Genomic DNA, 26,125 nt, shown 5'->3' on the forward strand with positions numbered 1-26,125 from the left:
AGATTTTTTATGCTTCTTACTTAATTACCTAAATGTCTTAATGGAAATGCTGGTTATAACTGCATATGGGTCTTTTTTTTTTTTGAGACAGAGTCTTACTTGTCACCCTCAGTAGAGTGCTGTGGCTTCACAGCTCACAGCAACCTCCAACTCTTGGACTCAAGCCATTCTCTTGCCTCAGCCTCCCGAGTAGCTGGGACTACAAGTGTCTGCCACAACGCCCGGCTATTTTTTGGTTGCAGTTGTCATTGTTGTTTAGCAGGCTAGACTCGGTGTATGTGGTGTATGTGGCTGGCGCCCTACTCACTGAGCTATGGGCACCAAGCCTAATTTCTCTATTTTTAATAGAGACAGGATCTCACTCTTGCTTAGGCAGGTCTCAAACTATTTACCTCAAGGAATCCTTCTGCTTTGGCCTCCCAGAGTGCTAGGATTATAGGCATGGGCTGCCTTACCTTGCCAGTTGAGTGTGATTTAAAACTGAAACCACACCTGCTTCCACAGAGTCTAAGGCAATTTAAAAGGGAAAACACAGTATTTTACTGAGAGCAAGATAGAATTTCTTATTTAGAATAAACACAACAGAAACATAAAGGGAACAGAAGAAATTTGCAAGAAGGCAAGTGTTAAACTTGGGCAATATTGGAAATAGAGCCAAAAAAAGAAGAATGGAACAGTTGTGAGGGGTAAACCTTGAGGAGAAATTGAGTGGGGATATTTTTCAGATTTCCACATACATTAATTACTTAGTGTTTGTTGGATGGATGATTCTTACAAGTTTCATGTAGCTATTCTATTCTCATATAAATCTTAAAATGAGGATTTGAAATTGTAATTAGGGATCCATTCTGAGACATTTTCTCTTGTAACATTTCTCTCTTTCCCACAATCAGGTGAAAATGAAATCCTTGCAACTCTGCATGCCATTTCAAGCAAAAACCAGATCTGGAGATCGTATATTGGCATGGGCTATTATAACTGCTCAGTGCCGCAGACAATTTTGCGGAACTTACTGGAGAACTCAGGATGGTAATGTATCTCTTGGCTAAAGAGCAGGAGTCCTTTGATTTGTGGGATTCTCACACCCTCCACTTTTCCCCATGAGATCTCAGAACCTGCACACCGACACCCCTTGGAACTGTTTCTAATCTCTAGGAACCTGCCAGGTTTCTCTGCCTTGGGAAATTTCCTTGCTCAAATGTTGAGGAAATCGAAGTTTCTTCCCAGTTCTATTCCCATAAAATCTTCTAGTACTCTAAGTTGTGGATGGTGGTAATATCTTCCTCTCTCTGATTAAATTTCTGTGCTGGCTTTGAGCAAGTTCTGAAACGTACAGGTGGGAAGATTCAGGGCTTTGTTCCTCTTTGTAGACTCTGGGATTTTAGGCTGTATTTGAGCTAACTCAGCAAGTTAGTGTTGGAGTCTGGGAGATAATCTCTTGCCTCAGCCTCTGGAGTAGCTGGGACTATCTGCGCTGGGCACAATACCCAGCTAGTTTTTCTATTTTTACTATAGATGGGAGGGGGCTTGCTCTTGCTCAGGCTGGTCTCTATCTCCTGAGCTCAAGCAATCCACTTGCCTGGGCTTCCCAGAGTGCTAGGATTACAAGTGTGAGCCCAGCTTAATCTTTCTTTTTTTTTGAGACAGAGTCTCACCATGTTGCCCTCGGTAGAGTGCTATGGCATCACAGCTCACAGCAAATTGAAAGTCTTGGGCTTAGGAGATCCTCTTGCCGCAGCCTCCCAAGTAGCTGGGATTATAGGCACCTGCCACAATGCCTGGCTAATTTTGGGTTGCAGTTGTCATTGTTGTTTAGCAGGCCGGAGCCAGGCTCGAACCCACCAGCCTCGGTGTATGTGGCTGGTGCCCTACTCACTGAGCTACGAGTGCTGAGCCACACCCAGCTTAATCTTGAAAGGAAGAGGTTGTGTTTGAAAATAAAGGTGCACCCTTAATCACTTCTAGTAAAGAAATAAACCAAACATGAAGGAGGGTGGTGGTAATTCCTAGGTGATTTTTAAAATTTAGTTTTTAAAAGAGATAACTTTAATTTCTAGTAGGACCATTAAGATGTGAGAAAGAGTAAGTGATATTCTTTGTCATTCAAAGGTATTTATAGCAAGGTGCAGAGATTGTCTTTCAGGTTAGCTTATATAAAAACTAATTTTAGTTAGCTTTTGAAATACCCAAGCAGTGGTCCTGAAGCTCAATGGTTAGGGCGCCAGCCACACACACGCAGGCTAGTGGGTTCGAACACTGCCTGGGCCAGCTAAACAACAATGACAACTGCAACAACAACAACAAAAATAGCTAAGCCTTGTGGTGGGTGCCTGTAGTCCCAGCTATTTGGGAGCCTGAGGCAAGAGAATCCCTGAAGCCCAAGAGTTTGAGGCATTCTACCGAGGGCAACATATTGAGACTGTCTCAAAAAAAAAAAAAAAAAGAAAAGAAAAGAAATACTCAAGTAAATGCACCAAATCAATGAATCTTTAAAATTTTTTTAAATTTTTATTTATTTATTTTTTTATTGTTAAATCATAGCTGTGTACATTAGTGCAATCAAGGTGTACAATGTGCTGGTTTCGTATACAATCTGAAATATTCTCATCAAACTGTTCAACGTAGCCTTCATGGCATTTTCTTAGTTACTGTAGGTAGGCATTTGTATTCTGCATTTAGTAAGTTTCGCCTGTACCCATTCTAAGATGCACCGTAGGTGTGGTCCCACCCATTACACTCCCTGTACCCTAACCACTCCCGAATCTTTAAAATTTTTTTTTTTTTTTTTTTTTTTTTTGACATTATAAGCTGCTTTATTTTTTTCAAGAATCATGACATCTTTGCAATGAACATGGTGAAAATTGGCTACTGAAATCTAAAGCAAACCTTGCAGTTGAGTTAAAAGGCTGCTGATAATAAGAGAGGTGCCTAAAGCAAAATGGTAAGGTTAAAGCACAGAGCCTGGTAAATGCCTGCATGGACCCTACACATAAGGAATGTCTTCAGTATCTCTTCTTGGGGCCCTACAGCCACCCCTGAATTCCCTTGGGCCCCTGGGATAGAAGGGGTCTTGTAAATTTCTTTGCATCCATAAAAATGCCCCTAACTTCTGTTTGCTTTTTCTCCTTTTCTCCTCCACCCTAGCCATATTGTCAAATTCTCTTATCATGTCCTCATTGCTGAAATTCATATCATGGATGGCCTCTTTATATTGCTTAAGGTACTGAGCCAGCCCCTTGTTGGTTTTTCTTTTGGCTTTCCTGGGTATGTCATCCTCAGCTGGACGCTTTCTTGCAGCCCCTGTTGCACTCTCTGGCTCTTCCTCACTATCTGGCTCTCCCTCACTCTGTGGTTTTCTCTCCTGCTCCTGCTTTCCAACACTCTCTGGATTTTCTGCCTCTCCCTCACTCTGTGGTTTTCTCTCCTGCTCCTGCTTTCCAACACTCTCTGGATTTTCTGCCTCTGGCTTTCCCTGACTTTCTGACTTCCCCTCACTCTCTGGCTTTCCTTCTTTTGCCTTTCCCTCATTCTCTGATTTTTCTTTATTCTCTATTTCTTCATCTTCTGTCTGTCCTTTGTTTTCTGTCTTTCCTTCATTTTCTAAATTCTTATTTTCCAGACTTTCTAGCTTTCCTTCATGCTGTGGCTGTTCCTCATTTTCCATCATTTGGTGGTGTGAAGGCACTCCTTCATTTTCATTGTAGAGTTTTTCCATGTTGAGATTTCCCCTCTTTTTTGTATCCTGCAGAGATTCTGGACAGGTTGCTCCTCCTCAGGCCTCGCAGAGTGCCGGGAACAGACACGGAGACCTGCGGGGACCTGGATTAGTCCTGTGCTGCCTTGGGCTTGAGGAAGCCGGCTCGCTGTTCTCCTCCACTGGGGCACCTCCCCGAATCTTTAAAATTTGATCAAAATTTTTCTTTTCTTTCTTTTTTTGAGACAGAGTCTCACTTTTGTCACCCTCAGTTGAGTGCTATGGCATCACAGCTCACAGCAACCTCCAACTCTTGGGCTTAGGCAATACTCTTGCCTCAGCCTCCCGAGTAGCTGGGACTACAGGCGCCCTCCACAATGCCTGGCTATTTTTTGTTGCAGTTTGGCCGGGGTTGGGTTCAAACCTGCTACCCTCGGTATATGGGTTCTGGCGCCCTACTCACTGAGCTACAGGCGCCGCCCCGGCCAGCTATTTTTTTGTTTGCAGTTTGGCCCTGGCCCAGTTTGAACCCACCACCCTTGGCATATGGGGCTGGCACCCTACCCTCTGAGCCACAGGAGCCGCCCCTGATCAAAACTTTTCATCTCTTGTCTTTTCTTTCTTTTTTTTTGAGACAGAGTCTCGCTATATTGCCCTTGGTGGAGTGCCGTGGCATTATAGCTCACAGCAACCTCAAACTCTTGGGTTTAAGAAATTCTCTTGTCTGGCGGCGCCTGTGGCTCAGTTGGTAAGGCGCCGGCCCCATATACTGAGGGTGGTGGGTTCAAACCCGGCCCTGGCCAAACTGCAACCAAAAATAGCCGGGCGTTGTGGCGGGCGCCTGTAGTCCCAGCTACTCGGGAGGCTGAGGCAAGAGAATCGCTTAAGCCCAGGAGCTGGAGGTTGCTGTGAGCTGTGTGAGGCCACGGCACTCTACCGAGGGCCATAAAGTGAGACTCTGTCTCTACAAAAAAAAAAAAAAAAAAAAAAAGAAATTCTCTTGTCTCAGCCTCCCAAGTAGCTGGGACTACAGGCGCTCGCCACAATGCCCAGCTATTTTCTTTGTTGTAGTTGTCACTTTTGTTTTAGCAGGCCTGGGCCAGAGTTGAACTTGGCAGCCCTGTTGTATGTGGTCAGCGCCCTAACCACTGAGCTATGAGCGCCAAGCCTCTTGTCTGCTTTTCAATAAATACATAATCCTGCTGGGTGGGTGTACTTTATACTAGGCACAGTTATTTGTGTCATATCATTATAGAGTCAGATCTGTTGGCATAATCAATCATTCCTATATTGCTGTCCCTGTATAGAGCTTTTAGGTTCAATATACTCTCCTTTAAAAAGGCTAGGTGCAGCAGTTCATACCTATAATCCTACCACACTGGGAGGCTGAAGTAGGTGGACTGCCTGAGCTTCCAGCAGTTCAAGACCAGGCTGAGCAAGAGCAAGACCCGGTCTCTATTAAAAACGGAAAAACTAGCCAGATATAGTGGTACATACCTATAGTCCCAGCTAAACAGGAGACAGAGGCAAGAAGACTGCTCAAGACTTTGAGTTGCTGTGAGCCGTGATGCTACGGCACTCTACTCAGGGCAACACAGTGAGATTCTGTCTCCAAAAAAAAAAAAAAAAAGAGAGAGAGAAAGAGAATACGAAAATCACATACCCAGTTTCCTGCTTTTGGTGTATGTATGTGAATGTGTTTGCATTGCTGAGTGCTTCTTTTTCCTTGTGGCATTGGTACAAGCTTGAACAGTAATCTCCAAGGTTGATTTCAAAAACAAATGGCCTCTCTTCCCCCTGAAAAAAAAAAGCCTCAAAAGTACATGAATGGGCTGTGGCATTCCAGCCATCTGAATAGTGGCCAACAGCCTTTAGTCTTGGTGGCTGTACAGAATATTCACCATATTGCTTCCTGGCTATGAGTAGGTATGTTCGCTTACTTTAGGAGCAGCCAGCATTCTGAGAGGAAGATAATGTTGCTTTGCTTTTCAGATTCTATTTTTGGGGTGCCTTTTAAATATTGTTTCTTTCTGTTCTGCGTTCTGGGAAAGCTGATCTGAACCAGACAATGATACTGTACTCTGCCAGCCCTGATAGGGAGGCCTGTGCACACGTGGGTGGTAGACTTCACATTATCACTTTCTGAATGGTTTCCATAGAGATGGAACCCAACAAAATCCGGTGACGTGAGAAGAAAATAAATGGACAATGTCGTCTTGAAAGAATACAAACATTTTGCCTCTTAAACATTTACATCAGATCTAGAAGTTATTTTATGATGTCCACTGTTTTGAATTTTCAACTGCTGATAAAAAAGTAACTAGTGTCAGAGTGTTTACATTTCCTCTGTGGCTCTTTCTGTTTTGTATAATTTTGGCACCAGTATTAAAATAAGGGTATTTCAGTTTCCCATTTCCTAAAGGAAGTCACAACACAACTGATATAGAATATGGATTATCTTAGGGTAAATGTTAATGCCATGTCAAATATATCAAGCCTCTTATTTGAACTGAACTAACTGCCTTGGATATACAGTTACTTTTATAAATAATGAAAATATCTAGAAACAAACCAATTTGAGTTGTTTTGTCAGCTGGCACATAGACGTTATAGATGACACTTTTCTATCACTTTGTTTTACCTAATTGAGACAAATTCTTGTATGCGTGGTGACAGGTAGACCCTTTGATAGCATTTTTTCCTCCTGAAATGAGGCTTTGTTTATTATCCTCAGTGCTGAGATTAACCGAAGTAAGAAGTCTTCTTTCCTTCCTTCAATGTTTTCCTTCCTTCCTTCCGTCATTTACAGTTACATGCACTAAGTCCTTTAATAGATTATTGTTAAGATTTGTAATGCCTGTTTTATTTTACCAGTATAAAAAACACATAGACGGGCGGCGCCTGTGGCTCAGTCGGTAAGGTGCCGGCCCCATATACCCGGGTTGGCGGGTTCAAACCCGGCCCTGGCTGAACTGCAACCAAAAAATAGCCGGGCGTTGTGGCAGGCGCCTTTAGTCCCAGCTACTCGGGAGGCTGAGGCAAGAGAATCACTTAAGCCCAGGAGTAGGAGGTTGCTGTGAGCTGTATGACGCCATGGCACTCTACCGAGGGCCATAAAGTGAAACTCTGTCTCTACAAAAAAAAAGAAAAAAAAAAACAAACCATAGACTCTGGAAGAATTTTACAGCTAAAAGGAGGGAGATAATATATTTGTCAGTTTGTGAGACAACAATTTTAAAGGGCTTTAGAAGTGTTAATTAACATTCACTTAACCTTACACTTATAAAAGGGTTGAAACAGGAGAGGAATGTTGAACAGGGAAGGAGGAAAATGCTAAATCTCGAAGTCTGTGATATAAGGGACATGACAGTCTCAGTTATGAAGGTTGTGCTTGAGAAGTTTGGGAACTTTTCTTCCAGGCATAGGGTGCCAGGAAGAGTATTTGAATAGTGGAATCAAATATACATTTGTATTACAAATATTACTTTTCTATTTTTATTGCAGTTTGGCCAGGGCTGGGTTCGAACCTGCCACCCTGGTATATGGGGCCGGCGCCCTACCCACTGAGCCACAGACGCCGGCCTTAATTTCCAATTTTTAGCACTGTGTTAGGCCAATAAGGCAACAAAAATGAAGAGATGGATATACATCGGAAGGAAGATCAATGAGAAATGGTCATTATTTATTTATTTATTTATTTATTTATTTATTTTTTTGAGACAGAGCCTCAAGCTGTTGCCCCGGGTAGAGCGCTGTGGCATCATAGCTCACAGCGACCTCAAACTCCTGGGCTCAAGCGAGTTTCCTTTCTCTGCCTCCCAAGTAGCTGGGACTACAGACGCCCACCACAATGCCTATTTTTTGGTTGCAGCCATCATTGTTTGGCAGGCCTGGGCTGGATTCGAAACCACCAGCTCAGGTGTATGTGGCTGGTGCCTTAGCTGCTTGAGCCACAGGTGCCGAGCTGAAATGGTCATTATTTAGACTAAAATTTTTTTTGGACATTTCTTCCCCACAAATTGGCAGAATAGTGGTATCTTGGAAGGAATAAGAACATCGAGGAAGGCCAGATGTGGTGGCTCACACCTGTAATCTTAGAACTCTGGGAGGCTGAGGCAGGTTGATTGCCCTGAGCTCATGGGTTGTAGAATAGGCTGAGCAAGAGTGAGACTCGGTCTCTAAAAATAGCCGGTTGTTGTGGTGGGGCACCTGTAGTCCCAGCTACTCGGAAGGCTGAGGCAAGAGAATCACTTGAGCCCAAGAGTTTGAGGTTGTTGTGAACTATGACACCTATGTCTCAAAGAAAAAAAAAGAATATTCAGGAAGAAAAGCTATTTGAGGTTCTTGTTGGAGGAAGGGTAGGGAATGTAAAGGGATCATGGGCTGTGGTTAATTTGCATAAGTAGTTTTTTTTTTTTTTTGAGACAGAGCCTCAAGCTGTTGCCCTGGGTAGAGTGCCATGGCATCACAGCTCACAGCAACCTCTAACTCCTGGGCTCAAGCGAGTCTCCTGCCTCCACCTCCCAAGTAGCTGGGACTACAGGCGCCTGCCACAATGCCCGGGTATTTTTTGTTGCAGCCATCATTGTTGTTTGGCGGGCCCGGGCTGGATTCTAACCCGCAAGCTCAGGTGTATGTGGCTGGCGCCTTAGCCTCTTGAGCCACAGGCGCCAAGCCTGCATAAGTAGTTTTTATTTATTTCTATTTTTTTAGAGACAGAGTCTTACTTTGTCATCCTTGGTAGTATGCTGTGGCGTCACAGCTCACAGCAACCTCTAGCTCTTGGGCTTAGGAGATTCTCTTGCCTCAGCCTCCTGAGTAGCTGGGACTATAGGCACCCGCCACAACACCCGGCTATTTTTTGTTGCAGTTTGGCCGGGGCTGGGTTCGAACCCACCACCCTTGGTATGTGGGACTGGTGCCCTTCTCACTGACCCACATGCGCTGCCCAGCATAAGTAGTTTTTAGAGTTTAAAAATTTGTTTGTTCTTACTTTTTGTAGAGAAAGGTTTTTACTATGTTGCCCAGGCTGGTTTCAAACTCCTAACCTGAAGCAGTCCTCCTACCTTGGCCTTCCAATGTGGTAGGATTATAACCATGAGCCACTATGCCCAGCCAAAAGTAGTTTTCTTTTTCTTTTTTTCAAAAATAGTTTTCAAGTAGAAATAACTAATATTGGCCTAGCATGGCACTCATGCCTGTAATCCTTGCACTCTGGGAGCCTGAGATGTGTATATTGCTTGAGCTCAGGAGTTCAAGGCCAGCCTGAGCAAGAGCAATACCCACTATCTACTAAAAATAGAAAAACTAGCTGATCATTGTGGTGGGCATCTGTAGTCCCAGCTACTTGGGACTGAGGCAAGAGGATCTTAAGCTTGAGAGTCTGAAGTTGCTGTGAGGTATGATGAGAACCCCAGCCCTCAACCCCAGAGCCACAGAGAGAGATTCTTGTCTCAAAATATATATATATATAAATAAATTAAATTAAATTAAAATTAAAAAAATAAATAAAAGAAAGAAATATAATTAGTATTATCTGAATAGAACTATGAGACTTTTGCAAAAGGTCTATGAATGTGTTTTTGTTTTGTTTTGTTTTGTTTTTTAGCAGAGTCTCAAGCTTGTCACCCTGGGTAGAAGTGCTATGGTGTCATAGCTTACAGCAACCTCCACCTCCTGGGCTTAAGTGATTCTCTTGTCTCAGCCTCCCAAGTAGCTGGGACTACAGGCGCCTGCCACAGTGCCTGGCTATTTTTTGGTTGTAGTTGTCATTGTTGTTTGGCAGGCTCAGGCTGGTTTCAAACCAGCCAGCTCTAGTGTATGTGGCTGGCGCCTTAGCCGCTTGAGCTACAGATGTCCAGTCAGTATTTTGTATCTTAATTTTTTAATTTTTTTTTTTAGAGACAGAGTCTCACTTTATCACCCATGGTAGAGTGCTGTGGTGTCACAACTCACAGCAACCTCCAACTCCTGGGCTTAGGCGATTCTCTTGTCTCAGTCTCCCGAGTAGCTGAGACCATAGGCACTCCCACAATGCCCGGCTATTTTTTGTTGCAGTTTGGTTGGGACTGGGTTTAAACCCACCACCCTCTGTATATGCGACTGGTGCCCTACTTGCTGAGCCACAGGCGCCGCCCTATATCTTAATTTTAAATTAACTTACAGTGAGCATCTTCCCTGTCAGGAAATATTCTTTTTTTTTTTTTTCCTTTTTGTAGAGACAGAGTCTCACTTTATCGCCCTTGGTAGAGTGCCATGGCATCACACAGCTCACAGCAACCTCCAACTCCCGGGCTTAGGCCTCTTGCCTCCGCCTCCTGAGTAGCTGGGACTATAGGTGCCCGCCACAACGCCCAGCTATTTATTTTGTTGTTGTTGCAGTTTGACTGGGGCGGGTTTGAACCCACCACCCTCAGTATATGGGACTGGCACCCTACTCACTGAGCCACAGGCGCTGCCCAGGAAATATTCTTTAAAGCACATTTTCAACGAGTGCACAGTATTACATGCATGCTATCTAACTTATTTCATCATTCCACTTATAGTGCATCTCTCTTCATGGTCGCAAGTCATGTGTGAAGGTCTTGTCTGATTTGAGATCACAACTGCCAGTTTTCTATGCCTTTTTTTAACCCTGTTTTTGTTCAGATTCCCGTTATACTGGCCTGCACTATGTATTGTGTGCCTTATTCATTCCAGTTCACCTCCCAGTCGGAATGTAGCAAACTAATTTACAGTTGCTAAGCCAGGCTGTTCAAGGAGTTAACTGAAGCAAAAATTGATTCTGCTGTGTACACAAACACACACATTCACCACCCTACACCAACAAGTTTCAACAGTTATTTCAAAGTCTTGACATTATACTCCTTGGAAAGATAAAACCCCTTCCCCACTTTCCCTCAAAGAAGAGAAGATAATTTGTTTTGAAACCTTCAAAAAAGAACAGAGAAAAAAAAATGGTTAGATCCTAATATAGTTATTAGGTGATATAGTTATTAGGATATAGATATTTAGATCCTAAATATGGTTACCATAACAGGAGGGAAAGGAAAAGGCTTGAAGAAATGAAAAGCAAAATGAAACGGAATAAAACACCTAAAACTTTTTCCTTAAACTAGTATGCAGACATTAGAGATGTAAACAAATGTCAGTCCCAGGCAGGTGCATGCCCTCAGAGCTGACCCACGTTGGTGGTACTTGGTGTAAGTGGATTTTCGGTGAAAACATGGCAGCTCGGCTCAGCGCCTGTGGCTCAAGCAGCTAAGGCGCCAGCCACATACACCTGAGCTGGCAGGTTTGAATCCAGCCTGGACCCACCAAACAACAATGATGGCTGCAACAAAAAATAGCTGGGCGTCATGGCAGGCGCCTGTAGTCCCAGCTACTTGGGAGGCGGAGACAGGTGACTCGCTTGAGCCCAGGAGTTGGAGGTTGCTGTGAGCTGTGATGCCACTGCACTCTACCCAGGGTGACAGCTTGAGGCTCTGTCTCAAAAGAAAAAAGAAAACATGGCAGCTCCATCAAAAGCGCTCAGGCACCCCTCTATCTTAATCATCTTATTTTATTTTCTTTGTAACATGTATTAGTCTGAATTAGTGTCTTTTCCTCTATTAGAATCAGGGACTATTCATCTTGCTTATGAACCTATAATAGTTTTTGTCATTTATAAGGCAGAAAATTTGTAGTATGGGTAAAGGAATGAAGGAATTTCAAAAAGGGTAAAGGAAATAAGTTGGCTAACTCACATTATCTGAAGCCACATTCTTGACTAACAACTGGAGGACATAAAATTATAATCTATGTCTCTTCTGCCTTCTAATCATTTGTATCCTGAAATTTTGGTAGTCATGGAGTTAACTTCCATAGGCTCTTAGTAATGGGATAGAGAGAGTTCTTAAATGGACTTCTGTTAAATCTTTAGCACATAGAACTTCTCTTGATTAGGATAAAAATGCAGATCAAGAAAAAAAGAAGAGTTTTAAGTGTCAAGATATTAGATTCTTGGATCCTTTCCTGTTATAAAATGAGTGATGTTTTCGGGTGGCGCCTGTGGCTCAGTGGGCAGGACGCCGGCCCCATATACAGAGCGTGGAGGGTTCAAACCTGGCCCCGGCCAAACTGCAACAAAGAAATAGCCAGGCATTGTGGCTGGCAGGTGCCTGTAGTTCCAGCTACTCTGGAGGCTGAGGCAAGGGAATTGCCTAAGCCCAGGAGTTGGAGGTTGCTGTGAGCTGTGTGACGCCCCGGCACTCTACGGAGGGTGATAAGTGAGACTCTGTCTCTAAAAAAAAAAAAAAGAAAAGAAAAGAAAATGAGTGATGTTTTCTTTTATCAAGAGGAAAATAATAGGAAGTGTGGGTGGCGCCTGTGGCTCAAGGAGTAGGGCGCCGGTCCCATATGCCGGAGGTGGCAGGTTCAAACCTAGCCCTGGCCAAAAATCACAAAAAAAAAAAAAAAAAAAAGAAAATAATAAGAAGTGAAATTTTTCTTTATAATGTCATAGGTAGTCTCCAGTGGGTTTTAAGGACCATCATTAAAATAGTGATGTAAGATTAAAAAAAACAGAGGTATAGAAAAATAAGTTCTAATTATCCTCAAAGAATAATGTTTCTGGCGGCGCCTATGGCTCAGTGGGTAGGATGCTGGCCCCATAGACTGAGAGTGGTGGGTTCAAACCTGGCCCCGGCCAAACTGCAACAAAAAAATAGCTAGGTGTTGTGGCGGGCACCTGTAGTCCCAGCTGCTTGGGAGGCTGAGGCAAGAGGATTGCCTAAGTCCAGGAGTTGGAGGTTGCTGTGAGCTGTGTGATGCCATGGCACTCTGTTGAGGGTGATAAAGTGAGACTCTGTCTCTAAAAAAGAAAGAAAAAAAATAGCCAGACATTGTGGTGGGCGCCTGTAGTCTCAGCTACTCAGGAGGCTGAGGCAAGAGAATCAATCGCCTAAGGCCAGGATTTGGAGGTTGCTGTGAGCTGTGAAACCACTCTACCAAGGGCAATAAAGTGAGACTCTGTCTCTAAAAAAAAAAAAAAAGAAGAATGTTTCTATGATTTAATTCTGAAATTGTTTACAAAAGTTCTCAAGAGAGGCAAACAATTTTCAGGTACCGAGTTCTAAAGTGGAGGCACTCTGAGCTGAACAGCAGAGTGAAGCTTGGGCATGGGTTTTGTTTCCCCCACAGGATCACCCAGTATACTCCATACCAGCCAGAAGTGTCTCAGGGGAGACTGGAGAGTTTACTCAACTATCAAACTATGGTGTGTGACATCACAGGCTTGGACATGGCTAACGCGTCCCTGTTGGATGAGGCGACTGCAGCTGCAGAGGCAATGCAGCTGTGCAGCAGGTGAGGGCTCAGCCTGGGGTTTCCCAGCGAGGGCTCACCGCCACACTCCTGCCGTGCAGCATGGGTGCCCTGGCTGAGTTAGCTGAGGTCAGGAAAAGAACTGAAATAATAGTGGTTTTTAAAAAGCCACGATTGGCTGGGCGTAATGATTCACACCTTTAATCCTAGCACTCTGGGAGGCTGAGACTGGTGGATCACTTGAGCTTAGTTCAAGACTAACCTGAGCAAGAGCAGGATGCCATCTGTAATAAAAATAGAAATTCTAGCCAAACTTCATGGCAGGCACCTGTAGTCCTAGCTACTCAGGAGGCTGAGCCAGGAGGAGTTCTTGAGCCCAAGAGTTTGAGGTTTCTGTGAGCTGTGATACGTCAGCATGCTACCCAGGGTAACAGAGTGAGACTATTTAAAAAAAAAAAAAGCCACTATTGTCTAACATTATGTAAGAAAGACATTTTGTTTTTTGTACATAATGTTAAGTTCAGGGGCATCATGGCAACCAGAGATTTTACCAGGGACCCATGCCGCCCTGGCTGTGCCATCGTGGTGAGGCTTTAATTCTCACGGTCAGAAGACCACTGCAGGAAATCTAGCTGTGTCATCTGCACCCAGCAAGAAAAAGGGAAGGCTAAGGAAGACTTCTAGCTAAGTGAGTCCTCCTCAAAGCATTTTTTGGAAGTCTCTATTCAACAACTTTCACTTATACTTCACTGGCCAACCCCTTCTTACAGGCGTCCAGGACAGTCATCTTTTTATGTGGGGTAAGTGTTGCCCCTTACATATTGTGGTTCTGTTACTTGGGGTGAAGAGAAGAATTGATACTGAGTAGGACTGGCCGAACCTCCTATGAAGAACATTGTTCTTAGGTTGTATTTAATGTTTGATAACTTGTCTTCTTTTTCCATTTTACAAATTAATGTGAATATTTCCACATTTCTTTAATTGGCTTTACAGAATGTGCCTTATTGTCTCCATGGTAGTACTCACTTTCATGGAAGATCCATAACTTATTTCACCTCGCTTTTATTCTTACATATTTAGTTTGGTTCCACCTTTTACTTTTATTAATAATGCTTCATGTGCATTCCCATTTTTGTTTTTTTTGAGACATAGTTGCCTTTGGTGGAATGCCATAGTGTCATAGCCCACAGCAACCTCAAACTCTTGGGCTCAAGTAATCCTTTTGCCTCAACCTGCCAAGTTTCTGGGACTACAGGGACCTGCCACACGCCTGGCTAGTTTTGCGATTTTTGGTAGAGACCTGTCTTTCTCTTCCTCAGGCCGGTCTCAAACTCCTGAGCTCAAGGGATCCTCCAGCCCCAGCCTCCCAGAGTGCTAGGATTACAGGCGTGAGCCACCCTGCCCTGCCTCTCCCACCTTTAAAAAATTATTACTGTTTTTTATTATTTCTTAAAACTTTAGCAGCTAGCGGTTAAGATATCTTCCATCTTTTTCTAAGGAAAAGCCTTCATCTCACACTTGACAAAGCCTAGGGCTTTCTAACTGTTGGTTCAGGGTTTATTCTGAACTGCTTAGAGTCCAGCAGTTAATCACACTCTGTAAATGCTTAATTTGCTTCCTTTTATTTATTTATTTTTTTGAGATAGAGTCTTGCTATATCGCTCTGGGTAGAGTGCTATGGTGTCACAACTCACAGCAACCTCTAACTCTTGCGCTTAAGTGATTCTCTTGCCTCAACCTGAAAGTAACTGGGACTACAGGCAACTGCCACAATATCCAGCTATTTTTGGTTGTAGTTGTCATCATTGTTTAGCAGGCCTGGCCGGGTTCGAATCCGCCAGCCCCGGTGTATGTGGCCGGCACCCTACCCACTGAACTATGGGCGCTGAGCCAATTTGCTTTCTTTTACTTCTCATTCCTTCAGGCTTGCATTTAGATTTACCCTGGAAAAACAGCCTGAAGAACTTAAGTGTGTGCTTACTTATCTTCAATTAAAAATTACCTTCCAATTCAGGTCACTCAGGCTTAGATAGCCCATTTCTCCAGATTTATTTACGTTCCGACTGTGAATAGCATTGTGCATTGGATAACTAATCACTTTTATATCTCTCCAACTCTCCTTACTCCTCTGCTAAATTTATATTTATTATAAAATTAATACCTATATGTAGTGAAAACAAATTCAAATAGTTGAGTGGGATATAATGAAAAGTAAAGCATTTTTCCCCGGTCTGGGTCCCCTGGAGGAATGACTGTTCATTGCACACAACGTGTATGTACCCATCCCCACCTTCTCCTTTTATGCTCATGTGCTCATGATACATGAAGCGTTCCCACAGGTTTTGTTTTCTGAAATCAAGGGCTGCTAGACAACTCCCAGGATTTGGGTCCTCCACCCAACTCTGCTCCTTTAATAGCCATATAGCCCTGCATACCTCATAGCTTATCTAAATCCTTTGTCTCTTGTGGTGCATTTAGATAATCTCTAAAATGTTTTCATTTAGAAGATCAATTACATTTTCACTTATATCTAGTCACTACCTTTTGCTATTCTTTCTTTTTTCCTCATGGTATTTTTTTTTTACACTTTGATTTTGCTAAATGAGATCAGAATGAGCATTGAATTTAAGTAGAATTCTAATCAGTAAATGTAATTAGTTATTAGCAACTCCTTTTTTTTTTTTTTTGAGACAGAGTCTCATCATGTCGCCCTCGGTAGAGTGCCATGGTGTCACAGCTCACAGCAACCTCAAACTCCCGAGCTCAAGTGATTCTCTTGTCCCAGCTCCCAAGTAGCTGGTACCACAGGCGCCCACCGCAATGCCTGGCTATTTTTTTGTTGCAATTGTCATTGTTGTTTAGCTGTCCTGGGCTGGCTCGAACCCGCCAGCCTGGGTTTCCGTGGCCAATGCCCTACCCATTGAGCTATAGGCGTCACCCTAACAACTCTATTTTTATATTATGCTCAGACTTATCATAAGTAACACGTTTGCTTTGCATTTTTAGAAGTTAGTCTGATTTTCATCCAGACATGGTGACTCACACCTGTAATCTTAGCACTTTGGGAGGCAGAGGCAGGAGGATTGCTTAAGGCCAGGAGTTTGAGACCAGCCTGGGCAACATAGCAAGACCCTTATCTCTAAAAAAATTAAAAAAAATTTAGTGTGATTTCTTAAATGTTTATGTTTGAATGTGCTTTTTCTTTTCAACAGGTACAACAAAAGGAGGAAATTTTTTGTTGATCCTCGTTGCCACCCACAGACAATAGCTGTCATCCAAACTCGAGCCAAGTAATTGATTTTATTTGTGTTTTGAACTCAGGGATCAGCTGTTGTTTTTCTTTCTTTCTTTTTTTTTTTTTCACTTCCAAACTGATTGAAAGTAAATCTGGTTTTCATTGGGGTTGTTGAGTTTTTCTTTCCCTCCCACTATTCTTATAGGGATCTCTCTCTAATAAGTAAACTGTGTCAGAACTGATGGGAAAATAGATAGTTATCTTTGCTTTAAGTAAGTTATGAACTTTTTGCTTTCTTTTGTAAAAAGAAAATTAAAAATATAAAAGTCTATTTCTTTTTTTTTTTTTGTAGAGACAGAGTTTCACTTTATGGCCCTCAGTAGAGTGCCATGGCCTCACACAGCTCACAGCAACCTCCAACTACTGGGCTTGAGCGATTCTCTTGCCTCAGCCTCCCGAGTAGCTGGGACTACAGGCGCCCGCCACAACGCCCAGCTATTTTTTGGTTGCAGTTCAGCCGGGGCCGGGTTTGAACCTGCCACCCTCGGTACATGGGACTGGCGCCTTACCAACGGAGCCCCAGGCGCCGCCCAAAAATATAAAAGTTATTTCAATGGTGTTTTGGAAAGTTTGAAAAACAGTGACAAAAATGGAACTCACATAGAAGTGTCATAGTATCGTGCTTTTGTGTGTGTTCCCTACAACCATTGCATAGGGCATGTACACCATACCTACGTATTGTATGATGTAGTTTAAAGTGTATTGTATTTGTTTAGTGCTTTAATCAGTTAAAACTAACCCAGCACAACCACCACTTGCAAGTATTTGCTTTCTTCTTAATAAAAGTTGGGCATTGGCCAGGTGTAGTGGCTCATGCCTATAGTCCTAGCATTGTGGGAGGCCGAGGCAAGTAGGTTAATTAAATTTAGGAGTTCAAGAACAGCCTGAGCAAGAATGAGATCCCATCTCTACTAAAAATAGAAAAGTCAGCCAGGCATTGAGGTGAGCCCCTGTAGTCCTAGCTACTCAGGAGGCTGAGGCAAGAGAATCACTTCAGATCAGGAGTTTGAGGTTGCAGTGAGCTAGGCCATAGTACTCTAGCCAGGGTAACAGAGAAGGATTCTGCCTCAAAAAAAAAAAAAAAAGAAAGAAAGAAAGAAAAAAAAATTGGATATTCTTCCTCCACCAATATCACCGTCCCTTCAAAGGGGGTTTTCTGACAATGCGATTGGCATTAGATAGCTTTAAGAATTTAAGGAATCCTTCCTTGCTTACTGACGCCTTTCTGGTCACTTAAGACTAATCAAGGGGAAAGTGGTGACGGGTCTGGTGTGACAGGTATTGGTTCTGATCATCACCTAGGAAGTGATGATCCTGATTCTTTTTCAGGAGCAGAGTGTCAGGACAGGTGGAAGGAGAGAGAGTGGTAGGGGTAGGAGAGAGCAACAGAAGCCGAGCTGTTAAATATATTTAAGTTACTGTGAAGCTCTGTTACCACTGATGGTCCAGGGGTGGGATGGAGTGGGCTTGGAGGCCACAGAGGGGGCCACAGAAAATGAAGACTATCTCACTGAAAAGAAACTTTACGTCATTAATTTTCCCTTGTAAACTGAAAGCAGGATTGTTTTTTGTCTTCTGTCTTTCCAGATATGCTGGCGTTCTCATTGAGCTGAAGTTACCCCATGAAATGGATTTCAGTGGAAAAGATGTCAGTGGAGTGTTGTTCCAGTACCCAGACACAGAAGGGAAGGTAGAAGACTTTACAGAACTCGTGGAAAGAGCCCATCAGACTGGGGTAGGCAAACCTCTCTACTTATCTATCTGCCTGTCTTCTGGTGTGCTGTTCATTTCTTTATGATTATCACATGGAATGGTTAAACTCTCCTTCCTCCATTCTTCGAGTTTGTTTTGCTCACTGATTCCTGGCACATGGGAGGCATTCAGTAAATATTTGTTGAATGAATGAATGAGCAAATGGAGTTCGCAGACTTATGAATCCACTCTGCCAGTCTCTCTGTGGTTGAGATAATTTACCACTCTCCCCCTGCTGTCTGGGAAAGGTAGCAACCTCGTCTCTTTGTTCTTGTTTCCTTTCTAGAGCCTGGCATGCTGTGCTACTGACCTTTTAGCTCTGTGCATCTTGAGGCCTCCTGGAGAATTTGGGGTAGACATTGCCCTGGGCAGCTCACAGAGGTTTGGAGTGCCGCTGGGCTATGGGGGACCACATGCAGCCTTTTTTGCTGTCAGACAAAGCTTGGTGAGGATGATGCCTGGAAGAATGGTGGGCGTAACACGGTAAAGCAACTCATGTTTCTCCTCTTTTATTGTGGTTATGCGCCCCTCTGTTCCTCTTCCTGATCACAGATATTGATTTCTCTCTGAATTGACTGAGCCATGTTGGGTCAATTAAGAAAATATACAGACTTTCTAATTCAAAAAGTTTGTGACATTACATGTCAGCTGATTTTTATAATGGATTTTTTTTTTTTTTTTTTGTTTGAGACAGAGTCTTACTTTGTTGCCCTCAGTAGAGTGCTGGGGCATCACAGCTCACAGCAACCTCCAGCTCTTGGGCTTAGGTGATTCTCTTGTCTCAGCCTCCCAAGTAGCTGGGACTACAGGTGCCCACCATAATGCCCGGCTATTTTTTTGTTGTGGTTTGGCTGGGTTTGACCCCACCACTTCTGGTATATGGGGCTGGTGCCCTACTCCTTGAGCCACAGGCACTGCCTTTTTTTTTTTTTTTTTTTTTTAATTGTATTTCAGAAGGAACAATTTTGTTAGGGAAAAGTGGTAAGACTACTACCTTCTTTTTCTTTTTCTTTCTTTCTTTTTTGTTTTTTGAGACAGTCTCACTATGTCGCCCTCAGTAGAGTGCTGTGGTATAACAGCTCGCAGAAACCTCAAACTCTTGGGCTCGAGCAATTCTCTTGCTTTAGTCTCCGAGTAGCTGGGACTGCAGGTATCTGCCACAATGCCTGGCTATTTTTTGTTTTAGCAAGCTCAGGACAGGTTCAAACCCACCAGCCCTGGTGCATGTGGCTGGTGCCCTAACCACTGTGCTATGGGTGCCGAGCCTACATTCTTTTTCTTTTTTATTTTATTTTATTTTATTTTTTTTGTAGAGACAGAGTCTCACTTTTATGGCCCTCAGTAGAGTGCCGTGGCATCACACAGCTCACAGCAACCTCCAACTTCTGGGCTTAAGTGATTCTCTTGCCTCAGCCTCCCAAGTGGCTGGGACTACAGGCACCCGCCACAACGCCCGGCTATTTTTTGGTTGCAGTTCAGCCGGGACCGGGTTTGAACGTGCCACCCTCGGTATATGGGGCCGGCGCCTTACCGACTGAGCCACAGGCGCCACCCCATTCTTTTTCTTAATACCCATATAGTTCTATTTCTAATACAGTTGTCCCTTAGTGTACATGGGCAATTGGTTCTAGGAACTCCCTCAGATACCAAAATCAACAGATATTTAGGTCCCTTATATAAAATGGTGTAATATTCACATATAGTCTGTATACATCATCCCAAATATTTTAAATCATCCCTAGATTACTTATAATACCTAATGCATTGTAAATGCCATGTTAAATAGTTGCATTGCATTTTATTTGTATTTTTATTGTTATATGAATTATTTTGGCATTTTTTTTCCCCTGAATGTTTTCTATCCAAATTCTGTTGAATCCTTGGGTGTAGAATCTGTAGACCTGGAAGGTCAACTGTCTAGACATTCTAGTTAGTCAGATATTTCCCGTTTACAGGCATCTGTTAAGAAGCTCAGAGTAGAAATTTAATCCTCAATCATCATTATTATGTTAGGCTGGGGAATTCTTGGAAAAGTTCTTTTTAAGACTCCTAGCTTTATTCTCATTATTGTATATATCTCAGTGCCTCAAAGTATAAACTAAAAACCACTAGTCCTGTTTAGAAGAGGAAATTTTGGAAATGGTTTCTTTCTTTCTTCCTTTATTTTTTTGAGACAGAGCCTCAAGCTGTCACCTTGGGTAGAGTGCCGTAGCATCACAGCTCACAGCAATCTCCAACTCCTGGGCTCAAGCGATTCTCCTGCCTCTGCCTCTTAAGTAGCTGGGATTACAGGCGCTTGCCACAACGCCCAGCTAATTTTTTGGTTGCACCTGTCAATGTTGTTTGGTGGGCCTGGGCTGGATTCGAACCTGCCAGCTCAGGTGTATGTGGCTGGTGCCTTAGTTGCTTGAGCCACAGGTGCCGAGCCATGGAAATGGTTTCTTTATTATTATTTTTTTAATTTTACATAGTATTTATTTTTATTATTTATTTTTGAGACAGAGTCTCACTTTGTCCCCCTCCGTAGAGTGCTCTGGCATCATTGGCTCACAGCAACCTCAAACTTTTGGGCTCAGGTAATCCTCTTGCCTCAGCCTCCCAAGTAGCTGGGACTATAGGTGCCTGCCACAATGCCTGACTTTTTTTTTTTTTGTAGAGACAGAGTCTCACTTTATGGCCCTCGGTAGAGTGCTGTGGCCTTACACAGCTCACAGCAACCTCCAACTCCTGGGCTTAAGCGATTCTCTTGCCTCAGCCTCCCAAGTAGCTGGGACTACAGGCGCCCGCCACAACGCCTGGCTATTTTTTTTTGTTTGCAGTTTGGCCGGGACCGGGTTTGAACCCGCCACCCTCGGTATATGGGGCCGGCGCCTTACCGACTGAGCCACAGGCGCCGCCCCTGACTTTTTTTTTTAGAGACAGGGGTCTCATTCTTGCTCAGGCTGATCTCAAACTCCTGAGCTTAGGCAATCTACTCGCCTAGGCCTCCCAAAGTGTTAGGATTACAGATGTGAAAGGGTACACCGCACCTATCACTATTTATTTTTGTTTTTTATTTCACAATATTTCAGGGGTTCAAATTTTTTGGTTATATGAATTGCCTTTGTACAATTTAAGTCAAAGTTATAAGAGTACCCCTTATCCAGATAGTGTGCATTGTACTTGTTAGGTGTGAATTTATTCCTCCCTGTCACCTCCCTCCCGTCTTGCTTTCTGTTGGTTTTTACTAATATATGTGCACATGGGAGTTGATGGATTGGGAATCGTTTCTTTACAAACTGACATCCAAGTACATTTGCTGAATTCACTTCAAGCTGGGAAGGAAAGAAGTAGATCTGTTTATGGTGACTCCTGGTGCTGTCTGTTCTAACTGGATGCGTTGTTACTGGTCCAGAGACGTCACTGGGAAAGAAGTGTATCGTCTTGCTCTTCAAACCAGGGAGCAGCATATCCGGCGAGATAAGGCTACCAGCAACATCTGTACAGCTCAGGTAGATCACATGTGGCCTGACCACTGAATGCCTTCATCTACGTAAATGAGCTACTCGTTTGTTCACACTTATGTTCATTTGTTCACCACCTACGAGCAGTGGGTGCACCAGAAATGGCGAAGTCTTATTGGTAGAGAAGCCTCATGGTTTTCGGAACCAAAATATGTGCACAGTGCATTTTACTGGTGTTCTGTTAATGCACACCCTTTGCCTGTGCACTTGCTTCATCACAGGTGTTTTCATATTTTATTTTTATTATTATTATTTTCTTTTAGTGCCAGGAATTTAAGCGGGGACCTGAAGTAGAATCAACTGACTCACACAGTAGTAAAATACAAAGTGAACAATGATCTTGGTTTCAGCTGTCCGATTCAGTGGTCCTCTGGAATGTCATATACTAGCTAAGTCACACTGCAAATGATTGTTTTCTGGCTGTAGCCACTGCTGTCACTTCTAGCACCGTAGAACCAAGTTGGGGGGGATGAAAAGAGTTAAGCACCACTTCTTAACACGTTCTCCCTCTGCCCCCGTGTTGGATGTGACAGAGAACACCCACCAAATCAGCCCCAAAAGACCAATAGGAAGGGGTTAATCAGTCTCCAACTACAGCCAGACTTACCTCCACAGCAGTCCCTGTGGCTCTAACCTGGACTCCCGTGTAGGAATCCAGTTCTGGCAGTGACAGCTGGAGAAGGCACTAGGACCTCCTGCTGAATGAAGGAACTTGGATGAATGAATGTGTGAGCTGCAGGGGTCACTTGCAAAGGGACCAAGAGTGATAAGGAAACAACTCATTCAGGCAGCTGCTTTTGAGCTCTAGTTCCCAGACCTGCCTGTTGCGTGAAGGGAAGCCATCTCCCACGGGAGTGACGTTAACAGGGTAGGAAGCCGTATTCTCACTATTGAGTCTTTTGAGGATCCAGGGCTTTCAAGGTCACAATCACTCTCCGCACTCTTCCTACTCTCTCTCCTTGTGCTTCTTCTTATGGTTCTTTTTCTCTATTTTCTTCTTTGCTGCCTTGCTGTCTTTTGATGTGTGCCTTGACCTCTTGCCTGTATCACTCTCAGAGTCTGAGCTGTCAGATGACTTCCTGTCTCTACGCTTCTGTTTTTTTCTTTTCTTTCTTTTTCTAGAAGAATTTTTCATGGGGTCAGGCTTCTCAAACTCTGCTGACTTTGCTTCTTCCTCCTCTTCTTCCTCGTCAGGTAGAGTATCAGAGAGTATTTGGTCCCACCCGGTTGCATGAAACAGTCTTTTGCAAAGTGGCTTTTACAACCCCACTTCTTGCAGGTAGTGTTCAGGACAGCCTTGAGGGTGATGTTCTGCCCAGTGTAATCCTGGAAGGAATGCCTCCTCCTCTCTTCTTGCCTACTCAGTGATAACATTGTTGGGATCAAGGTCTTTCCCAGTCCCTTGGTTGACAACTTTCATGGACAGGAATACTTTTATTCTATCATTTTTCATCTCTTGGCCAATAAGCTTCACCCATGCTTTGTCTCCAACATCTACTATCTCAGAGGGCTTATCCACCCGACAGGATGACATGTGAGTTTGATGGACCAAACCTTGCTTCCGACAACCTAGGATTTTGACAAAGGCTCCATAGTCTGTTACCATAGCAACCTCTCCTTGGAAAATAGTGTAGAGAGCAGGCAAGTTTTCCATGGTCTCAGACCTTCCTGAATTCATCCTTAATGTTCTATGGCTCCTCCATTTCTCTTCTTTTTTTTTTTTTTGTTTTTTGTAGAGACAGAGTCTCACTTTACCACCCTCGGTAGAGTGTGCCATGACGTCACAGGACTCACAGCAACCTCTAGCTCTTGGGCTTACGCGATTCTCTTGAGCCTCAGCCTCCCAAGCAGCTGGGACTACAGGCGCCCGCCACAATGCCCGGTTATTTTTTTGGTTGTAGTTTGGCTCTGGGTGGGTTTGAACCTGCCACCCTCGGTATATGGGGCTGGCGCCCTACTCACTGAGCCATAGGCGCCGCCCCTCCTCTACTTCTCTTCAACTGAAACTAATTCAAGTGTCACATCATCAGCTCCAAGACACCCAGCTGCAGCGTCGTGCGAAATGTCAAACTCTGTCATGGTGCTTTCACCTACAAGACGTGTTTTCATATTTTAAAAATAACATTATTAGTTTCTATTTTACCTAAAATTACATTTTTAAAACATGAATAGATTGATTTTAAAGAAAGGACAAAAGGCCATTCTTTCCTTTCTATTAATGTGTATTTTATGGGTAGTGTATATAAAAGATGGGGATTGATCAGAATCTCTCCTGTTCTTGGCCATAGGGCATATGGGTGGAGATGGAGCCCCTTCTTTTGGGGCTGTGACAGAGGCTCTCCAGCAACGGGATGAGGACACTTGAGGAAAGCAAATTGAGGGCACTTGAGGTGACAGCTTGAGGGGACCGCCCATATTGGCCAGTAGGTGGTAGTCACAGGCACTCTTTCTGGGAGTTCAGGATAGGCCCTCCGGAGATGGATGGGGTAAAGAGCTAAAGGAGGAGGGGCTTCCTGGACTTCCAACCATCCTTGAAGTTGCTCCAGGGCTTGCATCACAGCATTTGTTGCTTTTTCTCCTCTTCTTTAAAACTTTTAAAAAATACTCAGGGGTATAAGTTGAATTCTGTTACATGTATACATGTATATTGCATAGTGGTGAAGTCTGGGCTTTTAGTGCACCCGTCACCTGAATAGTATACGCTATACAGCCTAGGTAATCTGTTATTCCTTCCTCCTGACTCAGAGGGTTTTGAAACCCTGCCAACACCTAGGATCAGGTGGAAGACCACTCCTGAGCACAGGGTCCACTCTAGGTGTGTCTCTTTCTGTAAGGGTCAGAGAGAGAGAGCTCACAGACATGGCAATGGAGGTGTGATGCTCTTTTCTCTGGGGGCATTTGCTGCTGGAACCACTCCTGGGTTTTAGAAAGCCTCTGTAGGAAGGCAGTGGACAATGAGGTCTTCGTATGGTTGGTCCTGCACTGCAGGTCTTTGGAGCACTTTCTCTGTTGTTTTTCTTTTTCTTCTTCTTTTTTTTTTTAATTGCTTTTTATTAAATCATAACTTTGTACATTGATGCATTTATGGGGTTCAAGGTACTGCTTCAATATACAATGTGAAATGCTTACATTGAACTAAGTCGGTTGTTTTTCTTTAGGAAGGTGCTGCCTCTTTTCAGGTTAGAGCACTTTCTATATCACAGCCAGTTGTCACTGGATATTTTTCTGTTGAAGAATAAGTCAATTTTATAGGCTGCCTCTAGTTCCTGTAGTTTACCGCCCATTTGTTGAATTCTCTGCTCATGTGATTTCCATCCTCTGCAGCTGACTTCTCTTGCATTGTCCCTTTTGCCCATGTTCTTCCAGAAAAGTCTGTCTGATCGTAAGTCCTTTTAGGGCCTCAGCTTTCTGCTTCAGGTTTCATTTTTCAGGTGATCTTGAGCTGTCTGCAATGAACAAAAGTTATATTCCTGCTGGGCATGGTGGCTCACGCCTATAATCCTAGCACTTGGGAGGCTGGGGTGGATGGATTGCATGAGCTCATAGGCACAGGATACCAGCCTGAGCAAGAGCGAGACCTCATCTCTAAAAATACCCAGGCATTGTGGTGGGCTCCTGTGGTCCCAGCTACTCAGGAGGCTGAGGCAAGAGAATCACTTGAACCCAAGAGTTTGAGGTTGCTGTGAGCAATGACACCACGGCACTCTACCAAGGGTGACAAAGTGAGACTTTGTAGCCAAAAAAAAAAAAGTTATGTTCTTGCTTCTTAATTTCTTCTAGTTCAGGTATAGAGCAGATATTCCATCACTTAACTTGGGGTATAAAAGGTCTGTATTTTTTTTAGCGGTTATTAAAATGATGTTTTCTCAGGCGGTGCTTGTGGCTCAGTGTGTAGGGCGCTGGCCCCATATACTGAGGGTGGCAGGTTCAAACCCAGCCCCTGCCAAACTGCAACAAAAAGGTAGCCGGGCATTGTGGCAGGTGCCTGTAGTCCCAGCTACTTGGGAGGCTGAGACAGGAGACTTGCCTAAGATGCTTTGACTTTGACATTCAGTATGGAGTCGTCAGTTAACTTCTTCTTATTATTTTTTTTAAGTTTCAAAAAATAGACAACTAATATTTATAAATAAAAGTAAACGATAATTTCAAAAAACAGATCATGCCAAATCTTATAGACAATAGAGAAAGAAGAAATACTTCAAAATCATTCTACTTGATCTGGGAACACCTGATATTAAAATTAGAGAGAATATATATATATATATATATATATATTTTTTTTTTTTTGTAGAGAAAGAGTCTCATTGTACCGCCCTCGGGTAGAGTGCTGTGGTGTCACACGGCTCACAGCAACCTCCAGCTCTTGGGCTTACGCGATTCTCTTGCCTCAGCCTCCCGAGTAGCTGGGACTACAGGCGCCCACCACAATGCCCGGCTAGAGAATATATTATTATAAAGGGGGAAATTACAAACGTATTTCACTTATAAATGAGTGACAACATCCCAAACAACATATTAACAAGTTGAATTAGAAATTAATGTTTAAGTAGTGTACTTTGGTCAAAAATTTGGTCTACG

The 26,125-nt window shown here is 43.5% G+C and overlaps 3 protein-coding genes across 3 annotated transcripts in view; 1 reads left to right on the plus strand and 2 right to left on the minus strand.

Moving 5' to 3' along the window:
* Positions 1-26,125, plus strand: part of GLDC (glycine decarboxylase) — a 118,190-nt gene that overhangs the window by 28,411 nt on the left and 63,654 nt on the right. The window contains exons 3-8 of the mRNA XM_053573195.1: positions 894-1,029; positions 12,875-13,039; positions 16,210-16,287; positions 17,880-18,027; positions 18,331-18,527; positions 21,439-21,535. Of these exons, the coding sequence (XP_053429170.1) occupies positions 894-1,029; positions 12,875-13,039; positions 16,210-16,287; positions 17,880-18,027; positions 18,331-18,527; positions 21,439-21,535 (821 nt within the window). The remainder of the gene's footprint in view (positions 1-893; positions 1,030-12,874; positions 13,040-16,209; positions 16,288-17,879; positions 18,028-18,330; positions 18,528-21,438; positions 21,536-26,125) is intronic.
* LOC128573003 (transcription elongation factor A protein-like 2) lies at positions 2,803-3,882 on the minus strand. Its single transcript, XM_053573225.1, has one exon. The coding sequence runs from the start codon at positions 3,713-3,715 to the stop codon at positions 2,984-2,986; it is 732 nt and encodes a 243-aa protein (XP_053429200.1). The 5' UTR covers positions 3,716-3,882; the 3' UTR covers positions 2,803-2,983.
* LOC128573019 (zinc finger CCHC domain-containing protein 17-like) lies at positions 22,535-23,226 on the minus strand. The gene is made up of 2 exons (XM_053573235.1): positions 22,909-23,226; positions 22,535-22,655 (listed from the first exon to the last, which is right to left on the minus strand). The coding sequence occupies exons 1-2, from the start codon at positions 23,223-23,225 to the stop codon at positions 22,535-22,537; spliced, it is 438 nt and encodes a 145-aa protein (XP_053429210.1). The 5' UTR covers position 23,226.

The sequence above is a fragment of the Nycticebus coucang genome, chromosome 2, assembly GCF_027406575.1.
Source record: "Nycticebus coucang isolate mNycCou1 chromosome 2, mNycCou1.pri, whole genome shotgun sequence".
NCBI classification, from domain to species: Eukaryota; Metazoa; Chordata; class Mammalia; order Primates; family Lorisidae; genus Nycticebus; species Nycticebus coucang.